The following is a 14,784-nucleotide window of genomic DNA, read 5'->3' as shown; positions in this document are numbered from 1 at the left end:
CAATCATAATGAATCAGATTACATGGCCCCCAGGCTACATGAATATAAAGAGACATGAGACAAAACAATCATAATGAATCAGATTACATGGCCCCCAGGCTACATGAATATAAAGAGACATGAGACAAAACCATCATAATGAATCAGATTACATGGCCCCCAGGCTACATGAATATAAAGAGACACGAGACAAAACAATCATAATGAATCAGATTACATGGAGAGGGGGACCTGATCCTAGATCATAATGAATCAGATTACATGGAGAGGGGAGACCTGATCCTAGATCATAATGAATCAGATTACATGGAGAGGAGGACCTGATCCTAGATCATAATGAATCAGATTACATGGAGAGGGGGACCTGATCCTAGATCATAATGAATCAGATTACATGGAGAGGGGGGACCTGATCCTAGATCATAATGAATCAGATTACATGGAGGGGGGGACCTGATCCTAGATCATAATGAATCAGTTTACATGGAGGGGGGACCTGATCCTAGATCATAATGAATCAGTTTACATGGAGGGGGGGACCTGATCCTAGGTCAGCACCCTCCTCTGGGACACTGCCTGTATGAAACAGAACACATAGTTGTAAAGTCTAGTTACAGCAGGTGTTTACTGCCATCTACTGGAAGATACCAATAAAACACTTATTTTCAGGATGGGGAGGTGGCTGAGCTGAAACAGAAAGTAAAGTTGTTATTTTGTTCAGGATCCATTTTGAGACGACAGAGCAGAAAACACTATATGGAGATTATTGAAAAATAAAGTAAGTATCTTTGAACAATAATCTATTCTAAAGGACAGAGTAAGAGAATGAATACCTGGAATGAGATATTACTAGTTAGTAGAACTGTTACTTGAGCTGAGTTGCTGACAGACAGCAGTTTTCAAAGTGTAAACTAATCAGTAGGCCGACATGTTATCAGTAAAACGTCTGGTAAAGATGGTGGAGGAGCTTTTCAATTATATGGTTTTATGTTTATCTCAGGGTTTCTCAATCCTTTTGTTCTTACCAGCACTTACACACCTGATTTAACTAATCATCAAATATTTTAAGACAGTTTAATATTTGTGGCATACAAATTAACATTCTCAAATTAAAACCTTTTGGGTTTGTAGGCCCGCTTACAATTATTAAAGGCCTACACTAACTCACATTTTGGAGGAAAAAAACACAACTAAACTTGGTTTCGAGTAAATTAAATGTTTATCAAAATTAATGTAAGAGAGATGTCTTGAAGAAACGCGTCTGGGTTTAGAACTCTGTGTCTCAGTGCGCTGCGACTGTGGGAAGTTCGTTTTGCATGGCCCGGTGCTACAGGGGAGTGGTCATTTATTTTTAGGACCTATGGAATGGTATAAAATGCGTAAACTCTGCTCACCCGGGGAGCCGGGCAATGCAAAACGAGTTAACCCAATGAGCGCTACTTTATTTCCTTATATGAAATTGAAAGTAACTTTGTAGCCTACGCAGTTACAAAATGTCTGAAACTGTGGCTCATATGGAACGTTAGAAAAGTGGTGGAAACAGAACTCAGTTCTCAACTCAATTGTCATACTTGACTAAAAGTAAAGATACCTTAATAGAAATTATTAAATTAAAAATGAAAGTCACCCAGTAAAATTCTACTTCAGTAAAAGTCTAAAAGTATTTGGTTTTAAATATTATTAAGTATCAAAAGTACATTTAATTGCTCAAATATACTTAATTATCAAAGTAAAAGTAAAGTAGTAATAATTTCAATTCCTTTTATTAATCAAACCAGACGGCACAACTTTCTTGTTATTTTAATTTACGGATAGCCAGGGTCACACTCCAACACTCAGACATCATTTAAAAACTAAGCATTTGTGTTTAGTGAGTCCCCCAGATCAGAGGCAGGAGGGATGACCAGGGATGTTCTCTTGATAAGTATGTGAATTAGACCATTTTCTGTCCTGCTAAGCATTCAAAATGTAACGAGTACTTTTGGGAGTCAGGGAAAATGTATGGAGTAAAAAAATCATTTTCTTCATGAATGTAGTGAAGTAAAAGTAAAAGTTGTTAAAAATATAAATAGTAATATATAAATAGTAAGTAGTACTTTAAAGTATTTAGAAGACAGATAAAAGTGTTAGAAGACAGATAAATGTGTTGATTTGTAGGAACCTGATGGTCTCTGTTGGAAATGTTGTGAAAAGTATCTGGCCTCGGCTATAAATATCTGGCATTACTCATCTCATATGTATATACTGTATTCTATACTATTCTACTGTATCTTAGTCTATGTATTACTCATCTCATATGTATATACTGTATTCTATACTATTCTACTGTATCTTAGTCTATGCATTACTCATCTCATATGTATATACTGTATTCTATACTATTCTACTGTATCTTAGTCTATGTATTACTCATCTCATATGTATATACTGTATTCTATACTATTCTACTGTATCTTAGTCTATGCATTACTCATCTCATATGTATATACTGTATTCTATACTATTCTACTGTATCTTAGTCTATGCATTACTCATCTCATATGTATATACTGTATTCTATACTGTTCTACTGTATCTTAGTCTATGTATTACTCATCTCATATGTATATACTGTATTCTATACTATTCTACTGTATCTTAGTCTATGTATTACTCATCTCATATGTATATACCGTATTCTATACTATTTTACTGTATCTTAGTCTATGCCGCTCTGACATTGTGACCAATAACATTTGATTTGATTTTATTTAGATTAGGCTTTATACACTACATGACCAAAAGTATGTGGACACCTGCTAGTCGAACATCTCATTCCAAAATCATAGGCATTCATATGGAGTTGTTCCCCCTTTGCTGCTATAACAGCCTCCACTCTTCTGGGAAGGCTTTGCACAAGATGTTGGAACATTGCTGCGGGGACTTGCTTCCATTCAGCCACAAGAGCATTAGGGAGGTCGGGCACTGATGTTGGGTGATTAGGCCTGGCTCGCAGTCGGCGTTCCAATTCATCCCAAAGGTGTTAGATTGGTTGAGGTCAGGGCTCTGTGCAGGCCAGTCAAGTTCATCCACACCGATCTCGACAAGCCATTTCTGTATGGACCTCGCTTTGTGCACAGGGGCATTGTCATGCTGAAACAGGAAATGGCCTTTCACCAAACTGTTTCCACAAAGTTGGAAGCACAGAATCGTCTAGAATGTAATTTTATACTGATGAGTTAAGATTTCTCTTCACTAGAACTAGGGGGCCCGAACCATGAAAAACAGCCTCAGACCATTATTCCTCCTCCACCAAACTTTACAGTTGGCACTATGCATTCGGGCAGGTTGCGTTTTCCTGGCATCCGCCAAACCCAGATTCGTCCGTTGGACTGCCAGATGGTGAAGCGTGATTCATAACTCCAACGAACACGTTTCCACTGTTCCAGAGTCCAATGGCAGCGAGCTTTACACCACTCAAGCAGATGCTTGGCATTGCACATGGTGATCTTGTGTGCGGCTGCTCGACCATGGAAACTAATTTCTAACTAATGAAGCTCCCGACGAACAGTTATTTTGCTGACGTTGCAGTTTGGAACTCGGTATTGAGTGTTGCAACCGAGGACAGACCATTTTTATGCTCTTCTGCACTCGGTTGCCCGTTCTGTGAGCTTGTGTGGCCTACCACTTCATGGTTGAGCCGTTGTTGCTCCTAGACGTTTCCACTTCACAATAACAGCACTTACAGTTGACCGGGGCAGCTCTAGCAGGGCAGGAATTTGACAAACTGACTTGTTGGTAAGGTGGCATCCTATGACATTTGTATATGGAGATTGCATGGCGGTCTGCTCGATTCTATACATCTGTCAGCAACGGGTGTGGCTGAAATAGCTGAATTCTCTCATTTGAAGGGGTGTCCACATACTTTTGTATATATAGTGTACATGCTCTGTCCTGCTACTGGTAGGACTATAACATTATGTGAACTGATCTAAACAGGTTTAGACTGGTCATCTGTGATATGTAGGTTATATACAGTACATTCTCTGTCCTGCTACTGGTAGGACTATAACATTAGGTGAACTGATCTAAACAGGTTTAGGCTGGTCATCTATGATATGTAGGTTATATACAGTACATTCTCTGTCCTGCTACTGGTAGGACTATAACATTATGTGAACTGACCTGAACAGGTTTAGACTGGTCATCTATGATATGTAGGTTATATACAGTACATTCTCTGTCCTGCTACTGGTAGGACTATAACATTATGTGAACTGACCTGAACAGGTTTAGGCTGGTCATCTATGATATGTAGGCTATAGCTGAGGTATAGACCTTGATCTGCATATCACTAACAAACTGCTATTATACATTATAACCTAGTCTACTTTACATAATATAAAATCTCTTACTTGATGCAAAAAACCTTTCTGAATGGATCAATGATTTCCCCCTCAGATCAATCATGTCCATTTCAGCCCTTCTGTCTACATTCTCAGATACGTTTAGAAAATAACAGATTGAAAGACAATGAACAATAAATATCCTGTTAGTGAATACACATAATTGTGAGACATGGCCTTGTGTTGCTGTACTGTCTAGAACTACCTTAACAAACAGTGACTTATTATTATTATTATTATTGTTGTTGCTGTACTGTCTATAACTACCTTAACAAACAGTGACTTATTATTATTATTATTATTATTATTATTATTGTTGTTGCTGTATTGTCTATAACTACCTTAACAAACAGTGACTTATTATTATTATTATTGTTATTGTTGCTGTACTGTATAACTACCTTAACAAACAGTGACTTATTATTATTATTATTGTTGCTGTACTGTCTAGAACTACCTTAACAAACAGTGACTTATTATTATTATTATTATTATTATTGTTGTTGTTGTACTGTCTATAACTACCTTAACAAACAGTGACTTATTATTATTATTATTATTGTTGTTGCTGTACTGTCTATAACTACCTTAACAAACAGTGACTTATTATTATTAATATTGTTGTTGTTGCTGTACTGTCTATAACTACCTTAACAAACAGTGACTTATTATTATTATTGACAGTTACCATGGAGATGAAATGTCACAACTACATGTTCATGTGATGCATTAAATCACCTGACTGTTTCTATGTCTGTTAGTAAATGTTTTATTTATCAAAGAGATAATGAATAAATGAAAACCAATTATTTGTTGTCACTGTGTTTACCACAATCAACATGTTGGATCTCTGTTTAGTTGTCACTGTGTTAACCACAACCAACATGCTGGATCTCTGTTTAGTTGTCACTGTGTTAACCACAACCAACATGTTGGATCTCTGTTTAGTTGTCACTGTGTTAACCACAACCAACATGCTGGATCTCTGTTTAGTTGTCACTGTGTTAACCACAACCAACATGTTGGATCTCTGTTTAGTTGTCACTGTGTTAACCACAACCAACATGCTGGATCTCTGTTTAGGGGACAGTGCTCTAAAATGAGTCTCTCTGGGGGACATGACACCAAAGCTAAGAGGTAAGATGACAATTTTATGAAGATTTTATTAAGTTTATTTCCAAAATAAATACCTATCTTAAGATGAATGCACTTACTGTAAATCACTCTGGATAAGAGCATCTGCTAAATCAGGGGTTCTCAATCCGGGGTCTGTGGATGTACTGCAGGGGTTCTCAATCCGGGGTCTGTGGAGGTACTGCAGGGGTTCTCAATCCGGGGTCTGTGGAGGTACTGCAGGGGTTCTCAATCCGGGGTCTGTGGAGGTACTGCAGGGGTTCTCAATCCGGGGTCTGTGGAGGTACTGCAGGGGTTCTCAATCCGGGGTCTGTGGAGGTACTGCAGGGGTTCTCAATCCGGGGTCTGTGGAGGTACTGCAGGGGTTCTCAATCCGGGGTCTGTGGAGGTACTGCAGGGGTTCTCAATCCGGGGTCTGTGGAGGTACTGCAGGGGTTCTCAATCCGGGGTCTGTGGAGGTACTGCAGGGGTTCTCAATCCGGGGTCTGTGGAGGTACTGCAGGGGTTCTCAATCCGGGGTCTGTAGAGGTACTGCAGGGGTTCTCAATCCGGGGTCTGTGGAGGTACTGCAGGGGTTCTCAATCCGGGGTCTGTGGAGGTACTGCAGGGGTTCTCAATCCGGGGTCTGTGGTGGTACTGCAGGGGTTCTCAATCCGGGGTCTGTAGAGGTACTGCAGGGGTTCTCAATCTGGGGTCTGTGGAGGTACTGCAGGGGTTCTCAATCCGGGGTCTGTGGAGGTACTGCAGGGGTTCTCAATCCGGGGTCTGTAGAGGTACTGCAGGGGTTCTCAATCTGGGGTCTGTGGAGGTACTGCAGGGGTTCTCAATCCGGGGTCTGTGGAGGTACTGCAGGGGTTCCACGGCACCCTGACTGTACTCGTTGCAATGTGAGACATTTGATAGAATTTTCACACGACACGACCACTTTGCCTGCTATTATTGACTAATATAATGGACTGCATATTTTTTTTACCAATTGTGATCGTTGTTACAAGCAGAATTTTAACAATATTACCGTTATATCAACACACTCTTCACACCCGTTTAACAACTCTAAATAGTTTTGGCATAGTAGGCATCAAGTCCCTTGCCAATAATGTTGCCTACAACGTTGCAACAATGTTCATTTACATCCAACACATATTACGCCCCAGATGCCTTTAATTATCCAATTTATAGCCACGCACAATTTAGGATAATTTTTTAACAATGTGATGTTGCGCTCCAAAGTGACAACTTGAAATAACATGATGTAGATAATTAAATAATCAAAAGAAAAACGTGTTTATTTTACACTCTTAGAAAAGAAGGTTCCTTATAGAACCAAAAAGGCTTCTATCACTTCCTTAATATATGGAACCACTAAAAGTTATATATATTTTTGGGTTCAGTGAAGGAAGAACCTCTAGAGTTCTGATCAACGAAAGGTGAATGTTTTGAGGATGTGAACCCAGCAGCCCTCCAGTGGTCAGATCAATTCCTCCCGTTTTTTCCAGCGCCCGGCCCGGGATTTGAACCAGCCACCTTTCAGCCACAGGTCCAACTCCTGCCACAGCACCAACTCCTTAGCCGCTGGGCGAAAACCTGAAATAATCTTCAGAAATAAGCATGAATTAATCTGCCAAAATGAAGACAAAATGCTATGCAAACATACATCAGTTGTGGTACATAATTATATATAAATCATTGACATCATTATTATGATGTAGAAGAACATGTTGCATGCCGTTGCCATCAGCAGCAGCATCTCAAGAGAGATCTGGGTAACTGCCAGACTAGGCTATAGAACTAGGCTATAGAACTAGGCTATAGAACTAGGCTATAGAACTAGGCTATAGAACTAGGCTATAGAACTAGGCTATAGAACTAGGCTATAGAACTAGGCTATAGAACTAGGCTATAGAACTAGGCTATAGAACTAGGCTATTGAACTAGGCTATAGAACTAGGCTATAGAACTAGGCTATTGAACTAGGCTATAGAACTAGGCTATAGAACTAGGCTATAGAACTAGGCTATAGAACTAGGCTATAGAACTAGGCTATAGAACTAGGCTATTGAACTAGGCTATAGAACTAGGCTATAGAACTAGGCTATTGAACTAGGCTATAGAACTAGGCTATAGAACTAGGCTATTGAACTAGGCTATAGAACTAGGCTATAGAACTAGGCTATTGAACTAGGCTATAGAACTAGGCTATTGAACTAGGCTATAGAACTAGGCTATAGAACTAGGCTATAGAACTAGGCTATAGAACTAGGCTATTGAACTAGGCTATAGAACTAGGCTATAGAACTAGGCTATTGAACTAGGCTATAGAACTAGGCTATAGAACTAGGCTATAGAACTAGGCTATAGAACTAGGCTATAGAACTAGGCTATAGAACTAGGCTATAGAACTAGGCTATAGAACTAGGCTATAGAACTAGGCTATAGAACTAGGCTATTGAACTAGGCTATAGAACTAGGCTATTGAACTAGGCTATAGAACTAGGCTATAGAACTAGGCTATAGAACTAGGCTATAGAACTAGGCTATAGAACTAGGCTATAGAACTAGGCTATAGAACTAGGCTATAGAACTAGGCTATTGAACTAGGCTATAGAACTAGGCTATAGAACTAGGCTATTGAACTAGGCTATAGAACTAGGCTATAGAACTAGGCTATTGAACTAGGCTATAGAACTAGGCTATTGAACTAGGCTATAGAACTAGGCTATAGAACTAGGCTATAGAACTAGGCTATAGAACTAGGCTATTGAACTAGGCTATAGAACTAGGCTATAGAACTAGGCTATAGAACTAGGCTATTGAACTAGGCTATAGAACTAGGCTATTGAACTAGGCTATAGAACTAGGCTATAGAACTAGGCTATAGAACTAGGCTATAGAACTAGGCTATTGAACTAGGCTATAGAACTAGGCTATTGAACTAGGCTATAGAACTAGGCTATAGAACTAGGCTATAGAACTAGGCTATTGAACTAGGCTATAGAACTAGGCTATAGAACTAGGCTATAGAACTAGGCTATAGAACTAGGCTATTGAACTAGGCTATAGAACTAGGCTATAGAACTAGGCTATAGAACTAGGCTATAGAACTAGGCTATAGAACTAGGCTATAGAACTAGGCTATAGAACTAGGCTATTGAATCACCAATACTTATTATAGATAATTATTATACATAAATCATTGTCAAAATAGACATACTGTTGCATGTAGGTCTATATTATTTATGGATTGATCATATAGAAATGTAAAACATTATTTTAACTACTACAAAGCAATTACATGGCGCAGGAACCACTGACTCCATGCATTATTCTATAGTATTATCAAGACACCTGCTGTTAACTCTTAACTACTTAGGACATGGTTCATCCTGGCCCTTTTAATAGTCCAAATGAATGTTTTTGTCTATGGCAGTGGTTCCCAAATGTTTTATAGTCCCGTACCCCTTCAAACATTCAACCTCCAGCTGCGTACCCCCTCTAGCACCAGGGTCAGCTGTACCCCCTCTAGCACCAGGGTCAGCTGTACCCCCTCTAGCACCAGGGTCAGCTGTACCCCTTCTAGCACCAGGGTCAGCACACTCCAGCTGTACCCCCTCTAGCACCAGGGTCAGCGCACTCTCAAATGTTGTGTTTTGCCATCATTGTAAGCCTGCCACACACACACTATTCTATACATTTATTAAACATAAGAATGAGTGTGAGTTTTTATCTCAACCTGACTCATGGGTAGTGACAAAGAGCTCCTATAGGACCAGGGCACAAATCATAATATAATAATAATCAATGAGTGTGCTCTTTATTTAACCATCTTACATATAAAACCTTATTTGTTCATCAAAAATGTTGAATAACTCACCACAGGTTAATGAGAAGGGTGTGCTTGAAAGGATGCACATAACTCTACATGTTGGGTTGTATTGTAGAGAGTCTCAGTCTGAAATCATTTTCCACACATAGTCTCTGCCTGTATTTAGTTTTCATGCTAGTGAGGGCCAAGAATCCACTCTGTCATAGGTACGCGATTGCAAAGGGCATCAGTGTCTTAACAGCGCGATTAGCCAAGGCAGGATACGCTGAATGCAGCCGTATCCAAGCAGAACTGAAACAGTGTGTGCGAGCAAGGAGGCCTACGAACCTGACTCAGTTACACCAGCTCTGTCAGGAGGAATGGGCAAAATTCACCAAACTTATTGTGGGAAGCTTGTGGAAGGCTACCCGAAACGTTTGACCCAAGTTAAACAATTTAAAGTCAATGCTACCAAATACTAATTGAGTGTATGTAAACTTCTGACCCACTGGGAATTTGATGAAAGAAAGAAAATCTGAAATAAATCATTCTCTCTACTATTATTCTGACATTTCACTTTATTAAAATAAAGTGGTGATCCTTACTGACCTTAGACAGGGAATCTTTACTAGGATTAAATGTCCGTAATGCTGAAAAACTGAGTTTATGTGTATTTGGCCAAGGTGTATGAAACTTCCGACATCAACTGTATTTGAAAAGCTCCTCCACCATCTTCACCAGACATTTTACGACATATTTTGCGACATAAGACCGAATCGAGCCCATCGGTCACATTTGACTGTATAAAACCTTGCAGTAATACTGATTTCTCTGAGAGTGAGGCAGATATATATTATTACTGTGTAAAACCTAGTACTACTACTGATTTCTCTGAGAGTGAGGCAGGTATATATATTATTACTGTGTAAAACCGAGCAGTACTACTGATTTCTCTGAGAGTGAGACAGATATATATTATTACTGTGTAAAACCTAGCAGTACTACTGATTTCTCTGAGAGTGAGGCAGATATATATTATTACTGTATAAAACCTAGCAGGACTACTGATTTCTCTGAGAGTGAGGCAGATATATATTATTACTTTTTAAAACCTAGTACTACTACTGATTTCTCTGAGAGTGAGGCAGATATATATTATTACTGTATAAAGCCTAGCAGTACTACTGATTTCTCTGAGAGTGAGGCAGATATATATTATTACTGTGTAAAACCTAGCAGTACTACTGATTTCACTGAGTGAGACAGATATATATTATTACTGTATAAAACCTAGCAGTACTACTGATTTCTCTGAGAGTGAGGCAGATATATATTATTACTTTGTAAAACCTAGTACTACTACTGATTTCTCTGAGAGTGAGGCAGATATACAGCATTTTGGGGAAAAAACATGATTATGTGTCTCTCTGAAATGAAACCATCAAGTGTCTCTCATTGAGCAATCCCATGCCATGATTAGATAGTGAAAAAACACACCAATCTCTTTCATAATGTCTTTAAGAATTAAAAGCTAATTTACCAACATTGTGTATGTGCACTCCCTGGATGAGGAGATGTAATCTTTATCCTGATTGTCTAGTCACTTTTACCCCTACCTACATGTACATATTACCTCAATTACCTCAACTACCTGGTACCCCTGCACATTGACTCAGTACTGGTACTCCTTATAGTCTCTAGCCCTGAGTTATGAATGAGGAAGTTACAGAGGCTACAACAAAACATGCTAACCTCTCACCATTACCAATAACAGAGACTACAACAAAACATGCTAACCTCTCACCATTACCAATAACAGAGAATACAACAAAACATGTTAACCTCTCACCATTACCAATAACAGAGGCTACAACAAAACATGCTAACCTCTCACCATTACCAATAACAGAGGCTACAACAAAACATGCTAACCTCTCACCATTACCAATAACAGAGACTACAACAAAACATGCTAACCTCTCACCATTACCAATAACAGAGGATACAACAAAACATGCTAACCTCTCACCATTACCAATAACAGAGACTACAACAAAACATGCTAACCTCTCACCATTACCAATAACAGAGACTACAACAAAACATGCTAACCTCTCACCATTACCAATAACAGAGACTACAACAAAACATGCTAACTTCTCACCATTACCAATAACAGAGACTACAACAAAACATGCTAACCTCTCACCATTACCAATAACAGAGGGCTACAACAAAACATGCTAACCTCTCACCATTACCAATAACAGAGGGGTTATGATCGTTGTTCCTCTGTAACTTTCTCATTCCTCATCATTCACGATTCATTCCTGATTATTCATAATCATGGTAGCTTCCACATGAATGTAGAAGTGTTCAGAAACATCTTCTATTCTTACTGACAAAACAAGTGAAGTGACTCCAAAATGACAGGACATTATTCACCATTCAGTTTCTATTAGGAAAAACATCATCCAAAACACAACCAAGACAAACTGCAAATGAATTCAACAAGTTAGTAGAATCACAAGCTTGATGTAATCACTGTAGGCATGGAATATGGGACCAAATACTAAACTTATGACTACTTTAATACAATATAAGTGAATTTGTCCAAATAATTAAGACTCGTTCAAATGGGAGAACTGTATACTTAAAGTGCTTTCATTTCTAAATGGTTAAACAGATATGTATTAAAATACCCTCAAATAAAAGGTGACATTCTGTCGTCTAATATGAAACATGCAGACTGGAGAAACTCAAGTATGTAGAGGGTTTATGTCCATGTTCATATCAGACATGTTGGACTAATCAGGCTAGTTAAGACAAACATTCTGACCACCACTTGGACAAAGGTGTGTGTTTGTGTGTGTGTGTGTTAGTTCAGGTGTATCACTCAATGACTGTCTGTTCTTCTGCTTACCGCTACAGTGTGGAACATGGTGGAGAGAACACAATGAAACCTGGGCTTAGAAAATGTGAGTATTGACTGCTGTGAAGAATATGACTAAGAATAAGTCTTAATTCAAGTTAAGTCAAAGTCAAAGACCACCATCATTACTTACTTGGTCATATTAAATATCAGCTGTAGTTCTACAGAAGCAGAAATCAGGGACACCAAAGTTTACAAAGAGTTGCTTTGACAATGTGTGTGTGTGTGTCCAGGGTGTGTGTGTGTGTGTGTGTGTGTGTGTGTGTGTGTGTGTGTGTGTGTGTGTGTGTGTGTGTGTGTGTGTGTGTGTGTGTGTGTGTGTGTGTGTGTGTGTGTGTGTGTGTGTGTGTGTGTGTGTGTGTGTGTGTGTGTGTGATTAATGGGAATAAGTGTGTTTTATATTACCATACAGTTTAACATATGATCTTTCAACAAGTCTCAAGTTACCTTAACTTCTCCTTTTGATACCTAGAAACATCTACATTAAATTAATTAGTGAAAAATGAGTTAACATTCTAATGTGAATGATGATGATTTCTAATATTGTGTCTGGTTTCATCCATCAGATGCCTGTGATCTCACACTGGACCCAAACACAGTATTCAGATACAGCTTTCTGTCTGATGGTAACAAAACGGTGACACATATGGGAAAATACCATCCGTATCCTGATCACCCAGAGAGATTTGAGCACTGTGGAGAGGTGCTGTGTAGAGAGAGTCTGACTGGGCGCTGTTACTGGGAGGCAGAGTGGAGTGGGGGAGAGGCTGATATAGGAGTGACATATAAAGGAATCAGCAGGAGAGAAGGGGGTGATGACTGTTGGCTTGGATGGAATGACAAGTCCTGGAGTCTGCGCTGCTCTGACAACCGCTACAGAGCCTGGCACAATAAGATTCCCACTACCATAGACGTCCGCCCCTCCAGCTCCCACAGAGTAGGAGTGTATCTGGACTGGCCAGCCGGCACTCTGTCCTTCTATAGAGCCTCCTCTGACACACTGACCCACCTGATCACATTCACCTCCTCCTTCACTGAGCCCCTCTATCCAGGGTTTCATCTTTGGGGTCAGGGCGTCTCAGCGTCCCTGTGTCAAACACAACATGATGTTTCACTCTAATCAGGGTCATGTTCAGTAAGACACACTGGAGCAACAATGTAGAATATCTCTCTAGTTACGAGTTAAAATGTGATTATTATGTGATTATTATATCTAAATATTCACGGTTATACACCACCTAAGTTAATAGTCATTAATAGAATGAATCACCACACTGTGTTGTTAAAACTGGTTTCATTAATATAATGAATCACCACACTGTGTTGTTAAAACTGGTTTCATTAATATAATGAATCACCACACTGTGTTGTTAAAACTGGTTTCATTAATATAATGAATCACCTCACTGTGTTGTAGAAACTGGTTTCATTAATATAATGAATCACCACACTGTGTTGTAGAAACTGGTTTCTTTAATATAATGAATCACCTCACTGTGTTGTAGAAACTGGTTTCTTTTATATAATGAATCACCTCACTGTGTTGTTAAAACTGGTTTCATTAATATAATGAATCACCACACTGTGTTGTTAGAACTGGTTTCATTAATATAATGAATCACCACACTGTGTTGTTAGAACTGGTTTCTTTAATATAATGAATCACCACACTGTGTTGTTAGAACTGGTTTCTTTAATATAATGAATCACCTCACTGTGTTGTTAAAACTGGTTTCATTAATATAATGAATCACCTCACTGTGTTGTTAAAACTGGTTTCATTAATATAATGAATCACCTCACTGTGTTGTAGAAACTGGTTTCATTAATATAATGAATCACCTCACTGTGTTGTAGAAACTGGTTTCATTAATATAATGAATCACCTCACTGTGTTGTAGAAACTGGTTTCATTGATATAATGAATCACCACACTGTGTTGTAGAAACTAGTTTAATTTATAAATCTTTGATCTTGTTGTTATTGGGCTACTTGGTGTTTGTAAATATTGTAGAATGTTTATTTGTCAAATTCTTGACACAACAATGTGGTTTCTGTATGAACTCAATTCAACTGAATGAAATGATGTGACAGATGTGACTAATAAAGGATCATCAACCAGATGGAAGAAGACAGGTGGAAATGTTTTAATATTGATCACAATATGACAGTACAGTAATAGATGAAAGAAGACAGGTGGAAATGTTTTAATATTGATCACAATATGACAGTACAGTAATATATGGAAGAAGAGAGGTGGAAATTTTTTATTATTGATCACAATATGACAGTACAGTAATAGATGGGAGAAGAGAGGTGGACATGTTTTAATATTGATCACAATATGACCGTACAGTAATAGATGGGAGAAGAGAGGTGGAAATGTTTTAATACTGATCACAATATGGCAGTACAGTAATAGATGGAAGAATAGAGGTGGAAATTTTTTAATATTGATCACAAAATGACAGTACAGTAATAGATGAAAGAAGAGAGGTGGAAATGTTTTAATATTGATCACAATATGACAG

At 38.6% G+C, this 14,784-nt stretch overlaps 1 protein-coding gene across 1 annotated transcript; it reads left to right on the top strand.

Moving 5' to 3' along the window:
* Positions 1-686: 686 nt before the first annotated feature.
* Positions 687-14,376, top strand: LOC129843409 (stonustoxin subunit beta-like). The gene is made up of 4 exons (XM_055912118.1): positions 687-778; positions 5,469-5,522; positions 12,253-12,299; positions 12,820-14,376. The coding sequence occupies exons 2-4, from the start codon at positions 5,485-5,487 to the stop codon at positions 13,371-13,373; spliced, it is 639 nt and encodes a 212-aa protein (XP_055768093.1). The 5' UTR covers positions 687-778; positions 5,469-5,484; the 3' UTR covers positions 13,374-14,376.
* Positions 14,377-14,784: the final 408 nt, after the last annotated feature.

This window comes from Salvelinus fontinalis, unplaced genomic scaffold, assembly GCF_029448725.1.
Source record: "Salvelinus fontinalis isolate EN_2023a unplaced genomic scaffold, ASM2944872v1 scaffold_0132, whole genome shotgun sequence".
NCBI lineage: Eukaryota > Metazoa > Chordata > Actinopteri > Salmoniformes > Salmonidae > Salvelinus > Salvelinus fontinalis.
Note: the sequence above shows the minus strand (reverse complement) of the source record. Positions and strands in the feature narration are given on the sequence as shown.